The sequence below is a fragment of the Coffea arabica genome, chromosome 10e (assembly GCF_036785885.1).
Source record: "Coffea arabica cultivar ET-39 chromosome 10e, Coffea Arabica ET-39 HiFi, whole genome shotgun sequence".
Classification (NCBI taxonomy): Eukaryota; Viridiplantae; Streptophyta; class Magnoliopsida; order Gentianales; family Rubiaceae; genus Coffea; species Coffea arabica.
Window position 1 is genome coordinate 41,288,201 of NC_092328.1, and position 8,746 is coordinate 41,296,946.

General features: G+C 42.9%; 1 protein-coding gene across 1 annotated transcript; it reads left to right on the top strand.

Annotated features, from left to right (window-relative positions):
* Positions 1-3,912: 3,912 nt before the first annotated feature.
* Positions 3,913-7,656, top strand: LOC113711475 (uncharacterized). The gene has a single exon (XM_027234639.2). It carries the CDS (start codon positions 3,913-3,915, stop codon positions 7,654-7,656), a length of 3,744 nt encoding a protein of 1,247 aa, XP_027090440.2.
* Positions 7,657-8,746: the final 1,090 nt, after the last annotated feature.

The following is an 8,746-nucleotide window of genomic DNA, read 5'->3' on the forward strand; positions in this document are numbered from 1 at the left end:
TTGTGTATAGTTTATGCTTGTTATAAGAATCAATGGGCATGTTACAACTGGGATTATGTTTTTGGTTGCATGTACTGTATTTCTATTAATTTTATTTCTAATCTATGGAACCTACAATTATATTAGGTTTTCTGAGACTTTTTGTACTTGATTCTTATTTTTAATTTATGGAATGCTTAATTATTCTGAGTTTTCTTGGATCCTTTTGTACTTTACTATAATTTTTAGAGTAAATTTCATATATACTCACTACAAGAAAATTGCGTTTTTGTGACAGGCGAAAGTCGTCACTAAAAATTCAGAAGTCGTCACAAAAAAAGTCAGTGACGACTTTTACTGCTGTCACAGAGCTGTCACTAGTTCTATGTCACAAAAGGGGGTCCATGTGACGACTGTTGAAAGTCGTCACAAACGATTTCGCTTTTGTGATGACTCTTGTCGTCACTCATTGTTGTACATTGTGTGATGACTTTTATTATCGCTAAGCTGGCTAAATTCTTGTCATAGTCAACCCTTGGAGTTGTCACATTATGCTTCCGTTCAGTGACGACTTTTGTTGTCATTGTTTTCCATCCATAAAAAGTGACGACTTTCTGGTGTCACTAGTGAAACTTGTTGGCAGTGACAACTTTTTTATTATCATTTATTTTTTTGTAAAAAGCAATAATCTAATGTTAATTACGCAACATAGCTGCCAACAATCACAAAACGTTCATTGAGTAGCAAAGAGAAAAAAAAAGCCAACATACGAAAAGAAAGCCAACATTCATTTCCAATAGAAGATCAACCCAAATACATATATATATAAATGTTGCCTCAAATGAGTCATAAACCATGCACCATCCAAAATAAGCCATTCAGTTACAATACTAGTGATTTCCCATCCACAATAGAGAGTAGTAAAGTTCTATACAAAAATATGAGCACGATTCCCATCTAGAACAAAACATGAGCACGATAGGCCTTGTAGTCTTCAATTCAAAAACCATCTTCACAGCAATGACTGGCTTCTTCTTCTTGGGAATCGTGTTAGAACCTACACGTTACCAAAATTGAAGCAATGAGCACTGGTGTTAAAACTGGAACTACACTTCTAGATAGGCACCATATTATAAAAACTAATGTCACTCTAATTTGAAATTATAGCAATCTAAATAAATTGCTTAACACAAAAATAAAGTGAAATTATAGCAAATAAGACATTGAATGTATATTCTGTGAAATATAGAATAACAATACAAACACAATAAATATCTGCATGTTCACAAATATATATGCAATAACAATAACAATAACAACAATAAAATCCTAAAATCATTGAGAGCCTAGATGATCGTGAACCACACAGTATATCAAGAAAACACACACACACACACACACACACACAATCACAGGTGCCTCTTTTTCCTTAGCACAAAAAAAAATTCTGATACAGAAAAATTTAGATGAGTTCGACAAAGAAAAAAGTGGAATACATCCCAACGTTCAAACACATTTGCTTTAAAAACACTAAAGTTTTGGTTGCAACATCCAGCACCTCAATGGCTGTAATTAAACATGAACAAGATTTCAAGCACCTAAATCAGCCTCAAGCAACTCAATTGCATTAAACAGGAATCAGATTTGGTGGAACCAGATTTCAAGTGCCATCAAGCAACTAAATTGACATCAAGCAACCCAATTGTATTAAAAATGAATCTCTATTTTGTAGAACCAGAATTCAAGTGCCTCAATTGTAATAACTATGAAGAGCAAACAATTTATTTATACCTGATACAGAAGTTGCTTATTTGCGCAAGTCATTGAAGGACTTTCCAGCAATGCATTGAAGGACTTTATAGTCCACCCGCTCATTGTTTTCAAATGGAGCAAAGTGACTACAAAGGATAGCTTTGAGTAAAAATGATTCCCTGGATACAGCTCTTTTTTTGCATCTTCTAACAATTTAAGAAAGTTATTTGTGTCACTATGATTCGCATTTAGACTATCATCCGTTGATTCTTCCCTACCAGCCCAATTGTCCCCCCATTGTGCTGTCCCAATGTCGTGCAACATGTCATTTAAATCTTCAGTATCACTATCCTCCTCTCCATCCCCATGTTTAGTACTATCCCCACAATTTTGGTGTCGAAATTGTTCCCCATGGTGTATCCATCTTGTGTAGCTTTTACGAATGCCTTGAGTCAATATGTGATCCTCCACAACTGTTTTAGTTTGGTTACAAAAATTATTGCATTGTGTACATGGGCATGGGATTTTCTGATTTTCAACTTTTTGAGAATATGCAAACTTGAGGAAATTTTTTACTCCGAGTTCATAAGCCTTGTCCTTCCTATTGCTAATCTTCATCCAAGTTTTATCCATGTCCTAGATATAGACACATCAGCCTTTAGTACAAAATACTTTTCTAATATCAAACCAAAGAGAGAATCTGGGCCCGAAGCATCTGGTATACGCAGGGTTATCCGATGAGGATATTCAAGTGGTCTCCTGCGTTCCATGTTGATAAAGAACCATCTACTGTCCCGGTCTGGTTCCAACTTCCTAAGCTACCGTTGCACTATTTTCATAAAGAGGTCCTGTTCCAGATTGTTTCGGCACTGGGGGTTCCGCTCTTCCTGGACGCTGCAACTTTGGCTGCTTCCAGACCGAGTGTGGCGAGGGTGTGTGTGGAGATTGATTTGTTGAAAACGCGGCCCTCTCGCATTTGGATTGGTAATGGCAATCATGAGGGATTTTGGCAAAATTTTGTCCCAGAATATTTGCCTGCCTATTGTGGGCACTGCTTCCGGCAGGGCCATGCGGAGACAGAATGCCAGATTCTGCATCCGGAGTTGTGGCGACCCAAAGCTGAGAAGAAAAAGACGGGCATGCAGGAATATCGGCTGAAGCCCACTGATGGAGGGCCTGTGCCTGGACCAGTGGAGGCTGCACGTCCGCTGACGGAGGTGACAAGGGCGACTGAGGAGCTTGCTGGAAAGGTAGGAGCAGTACCAGGGAACGGAATAGCAGCAGAGGCAGTAGCGGCAGTTTCTGCTCTTACTATTGCTGCAGCGGATCACGGACCTAAGGTACATATGGTAGCGGAAGTGGCGCTGAGTGGGAATGGGGCAGCGCCGCCTGCCCTGGTAGCACCCGTGGTTATACCGGAGGCGGTGGGAATGGGCAATGGGTTGGACCAGCAGCAGGGGGGAGTGGCGTACTTAGGTGTGGGTGAGGGGGATGGATCGGAGGAGATGTTTCCATCGCTACATGTTGATTTGGGAGGTGTAACAGTGGTCTCCACAGCTGAGAGGTTTCACGAGCTTCAGGCACGGGTTGGCAATTTATCTCCTCGCGGCTCAGCGTCGAGGCAACAGGAGAGGAAGGGGAAGGATACAATGGCAGCGCTGAATCTTGACCCAGTGCTTGTTACAAATTCGTCCCAGGAGCCTTACATTCCAAAATTGCGAGGTAATCGGGCTCATTTTCCTTCGGATCGTACTCTACGCTCTATGGCTAGTTCTTCACGAAATTCTTTTGCTCTGCTATCCGATGATTAGTGCGCTATTTTGGAATATAAGGGGTATTTCCAGAGGCCCTAATTTGAAGAGATTACGTAAATTGATTAAATTATACTCCATTCAACTCGTGGCCATTTGCGAACCTAAGGTTGACTTGGATAGGATCAACGAATTTAGAATGAAACTGGGAATGCACTGTTGCGTTGCAAACCAATGGGGGTCATTATGGGTATTTTATAATTCGGTTTGTACCTGTCACATACTTGGTGAGTCGGAGCAGCACCTGACATTAAATGTACAAATGCAATGCCTACCTTCAATGGTTGTACTCTCGGCTATCCATGCTAAGTGTACTGCTCAGGAACAGAACCAACTGTGGCTCGACCTAGTACGAGAGAAACCATTGGACATGCCTTGGTTGCTTATGGGGGATTTTAACGTGATTGCCCAGGTGGAGGAAAAGAGAGGTGGGTTACCGGTTCGACCGGAGGAAGGGGGGGAGCTCCTTAATTTTATGTCCTCAGCAGGAGTGGGGGATGCCGGTTTTACGGGGTCGAGGTTTACATGGTGTAATAATAGGCAAGAGAGGGCTAGAATATGGAAGCGGCTTGATAGGGTTCTGTTAAATGACTTGGCTGTGCACTCAGAGCATGGTTTTGGGGTACAGCATCTGGGGAGGGACCCTTCGGATCATGCACCATTGCTAATTTCGGCCGTAACACGGCTTGATAATAAGCCAAAGCCGTTTCGCTTCCTGAATGTGTGGACGAAAAATACAGGATTACTAGATGTTATTGCCGAGAGTTGGGGTCAGCCGATGTCGGGGTCACCGCTACGTGTCTTATCGGAGAAATTGCGAGTTGTTAAGCAGGCTTTGAGGGCGTGGTCGAAGACAGAGTTTGGGGATATATTTGTTGCAGTTCGACAGGCGGAGAAGGCGGTGATGGAGGCGGAGGAGGACTATGATCATCATCCGTCGGATGCCAAGTGGGTGCGACTCCAAGAGGCAAGGGCCAGGTTGCGGAACAATCTTACTATTGAGGAGGGTTTTTGGAAGCAGAAGGCTAGGGTCAAGTGGGCTGTTGAGGGTGACAAGAATTCAAAGTACTTCCATGATATAGTAGCTGAGAAGCGAAGAAAGGCTATCATACACCGCATTCGAAAGGCAAACGGAGAATGGGTGGATTCTGAGGGTCAGATAGGGTGCGAAGCGGTATCATTCTTCCAGGATTTGTTCACCGCAGAGGCGAGTGTTCAACCACAGGACTTCCTGCGGGTAATTCCGAGATTGGTATCTGAGCAGGATAATCTGATGCTGACAGAGGCTCCGACGTTGCATGAGGTAAAGGAAGTTATTTTCTCAATGGATGGAGAGAGTGCAGCGGGGCCCGATGGATTCACAGGGAAGTTTTTCACCTTTGCTTGGGAGGTTGTTGCGGCAGATGTGTATGCAGGGGTGGTCAGTTTCTTCTGTGGTGCGGAATTGCCGAGAGGGGTTGCTGCTACTTCTATTGTGCTAATTCCGAAGGTGCAATGCCCACAGGATTTCTCACAGTTCCGACCGATCAGTCTTTGTAATTTTATCAATAAAATTATTTCCAAGGTTTTGGCTGATAGGCTTGCAAGGATTCTTCCACAAATTATCTCCCCACAACAAAGTGGATTTGTTCAGGGAAGGTTGATTTCGGATAGTTTTCTTCTCGCGCAAGAATTAGTTACAGATATGAAGAGAGGGAACCGTGGGGGTAATGTGATCCTCAAGCTGGATATGATGAAGGCATATGATCGAGTCTCATGGCCCTTCCTGCTGCAAGTTATGCGCCGATTTGGCTTCAGTGAGACCTGGATTGACATGATTTGGAGGTTAATCTCCAATGTCTGGTTCTCGGTAATTGTAAATGGACTTCCCCAAGGTTTTTTCAAAGCCACGCGCGGGTTGAGACAAGGAGACCCTATCTCTCCGGCTTTATTTGTGATTGGGGCTGAAGTGCTATCGAGGGATTTGAACGAGCTACCAGGGCGGAGGAATTTTAATCCTTTTAAGGTTCCAGTGGGCTGTCCAGCCATAACCCACTTGGCTTATGCTGATGATGTGATAGTGTTTACTAGTGGTCTGAAGCTGTCACTACAGATGGTCATGGGGGCGTTGGAGGAATATTGTGCGGTTTCAGGGCAGAAGATTAATCATCAGAAGAGCTGTTTCCTGGTTCATCCGAGGTTGCAGTCCCAGCGTAGGATTTTGATTGGGCAACTAACAGGCTTCCGACAAAGGAATTTCCCAATTAAATACTTAGGTTGCCCTCTGTATGTGGGACGGATGAAGAAAGAGTATTATGCTGATATTGTTCACTCCGTTACCTGCAAAATTTTGTCCTGGAAGCACAGGACTTTATCTTCTGGAGGCAGGATTGTCCTTATAAAGAGCGTCCTTGCATCCATGCCGATTCATTTGCTAGCCGCGGCTTACCCACCTAAGGGAGTCTTAAGGGAGTTGGAGAAGATTTTTGCTAATTTCCTTTGGGGCTCATCGGATTGGGGTCCTAAGTTTCACTGGTTGTCTTGGGTCGATCTTTGTCAGCCTTATAATGAAGGGGGGATTGGTATTAGGCGGCTCAATGAGATTTTTGATGCATTCTCAGTCAAACTATGGTGGCTTTTTAGACAGAAAAGGTCGTTATGGGCAGAGTTCATGTGGGCAAAATATTGCGGGAATCTCCATCCTTGTCTGGCTGAGGCGGGCCCGAGGGGCTCAGCTACGTGGCGGCGGATGCGATCGGTGCAGCGGGTGGCTGACGAGCACATTGCATGGATTGTTAGAGAGGGGATGATGGACTTTTGGCATGATAATTGGTTGGGTACCGGGGCCTTGTGTCAGACAGTAGATGTCTTTCTTGAGCATCGGGTGCAGGACTTCGTTGATGATCAGGGGTGGAAGGCACGGGAGCTCCGGCAAGTTCTAGAACCCGGTTTGATGCAGCGTGTTTTAGATACGCGGCCGCCTGACATGAATGGCTGCGACTCGATGGTATGGTCTCTTACGAACACTGGTAAGTTTACTGTTTCGTCAGCTTATGCGGTTATACGACAGGAAAACAATCGGTCCTGGTTGGCCTCATATGTCTGGCATAAAAGTCTTCCTTTTAAAATTTCCTTCTTCATGCTCCGACTGTTATCTTCTAAGCTTCCTCTTCAAGAGTGTTTGCGGAGGCTTGGGATACAGGGTCCTTCCAGGTGCTGCTGCTGTGGGTCACCCCAAACGGAGGGGTTGGATCATGTATTCTGCACTGGTGACCTTGCCATGCAGGTATGGGGCTATTTTGAGACTCAGGCTGTTGATTCGTCAGTTTGCACGACTCGGCATAGGGTCCTGAGATGGTGGTTACGGCCTTCCAACAACCGGTTCTTGCGTTATATTTTTCGGTTTGTCCCGTCGTTGATTTGTTGGGAGTTATGGAGGGCAAGGAATAGTGCTGTTTTTGAAGGAAGGGGGGCAGGGTGTGAAGGAGTTGTGCGGAAGGTCCTCCAACATCTGGGGGATCTGTTTCATGGGCAATTCCCGGGTGTACGAGTGTCGTTTCTGTCCTGGAGAGAGTGTTGTGACTTCTTGGTCAGGCAACAGCGGCAATTTGCGGTTGTACCGGTGAGCTGGGTGGCTCCAGGTGGTGGGTGTAAGATTAATTCAGATGGGTGTTCGAAAGGAAATCCGGGGCTCAGTGGTGGGGGTGGAGTCTTACGAGATGAGCAAGGCAATTTTTTAGTGGGGTACTCTTGTTTTTTTGGCAGGTTGACGAGCTTACACCCGGAACTTAAAGCTCTGCTTTTTGGAGTCAGATTGTGTTTGGAGAGAGGATACACGGACTTGCACATTGAAGCGGATTCGCTTGTTTTGATCAATATGGTGCAGGGGATTTATGCGTGCCCATGGAGGTTGCAACAGGATATGGAGGAATTGATGACCTACAGGCCCCACTTCCGTGGCATTTCGCACTGTTATAGGGAGGTGAATAGACCAGCGGATACACTAGCAAATATTGGGGTGGAGCTAATGAGAGACTGCATTTTTGATAGTTTTGCTATGTTGCCAAAAATGGCTAGGGGGAATATTAGGATGGATAGGTTAGGCCTCCCGAGCTTTCGGGCTAGGCTCCGCTGACTCAACGGATGTTAAACGATGCGATGGGCTTTTCTGCTTGGTGGAATAAAATAAATGATTAAAAAAAAAACAAAAAACAAAAAAAAACAAAAAAAAAACTAGCCTTTTCAAAAATTAAGGCTACAAGTCATATGAAAAGCAGCCATAAAAGTAATATGAAAATTCATATGAAAAGCCATGAAATCAGTATCATATATCAAGAAAAGTAATATGTAAAGCAGCCACGAAATGAACATGAAATTAACCATGAAAGCAGTTTCCTAAAATCCAAAAAAGCCATATGTAAAGCAGCCATGAAATTAACCATGAAATCAATAGAAATTAAAGAGGAGAGACTTCAACAAATGCACTAGCAATCAACAAATGTTAATACCAACTGATGGTTAATACCAACAAATGCACTAGCAATCACTTGGTGCAAGTTGGAACTGCAACAACTGCATAATCCCTATTCTTTTTGCTTCCTTTCTGTTTCTCTCTATTTGTCATTTTCTATTTTCAGGGACTTTGGTTAGGGAATTAAAGGCCCCATTAGAGAGGGGATTTGGTTACACTTATGAGAGAATCTAATACAGACTGGATGTATTAACCATATATATAAAATAGACCATTTTTTTTTATTAGAATTTGTTCTTTTCAGTTTTTGACCATCTATAAGACTATGAAATGAAAGATAACCACCCCTGAATGTATTATATATATAAACTAGAGAACTTTTATCATACATTGTAAAAAATTTTGGATTTACCTTTAGTCTTTGCAATTTTTACGAAACAATGGCTTTCTCCAGTGGCTCCAAAAGTTTTAATAACCATTTCTTTTTATTTTTTTGGTCCTATGGGGGAAAGAATAAACCATTCTTTACAGCCATATAAACCCAAAAGGTCTAAAGAAAAAGCAAAATTTCTGTTTGCTGGCATTCTAACATCTTGATAACAAAAAATTGAATAATCAAGTTAAGAGAATAGAATAGCAAAGAATTTATTCCTTTTTCTCTGTTTTGCTGTGGTATATGTTAAAACTTTGCTGTTATATATTTCATATAAAATGTCATGCAGTTCTTTTTCTTACCTTTTTCAGAGCAGTTTGA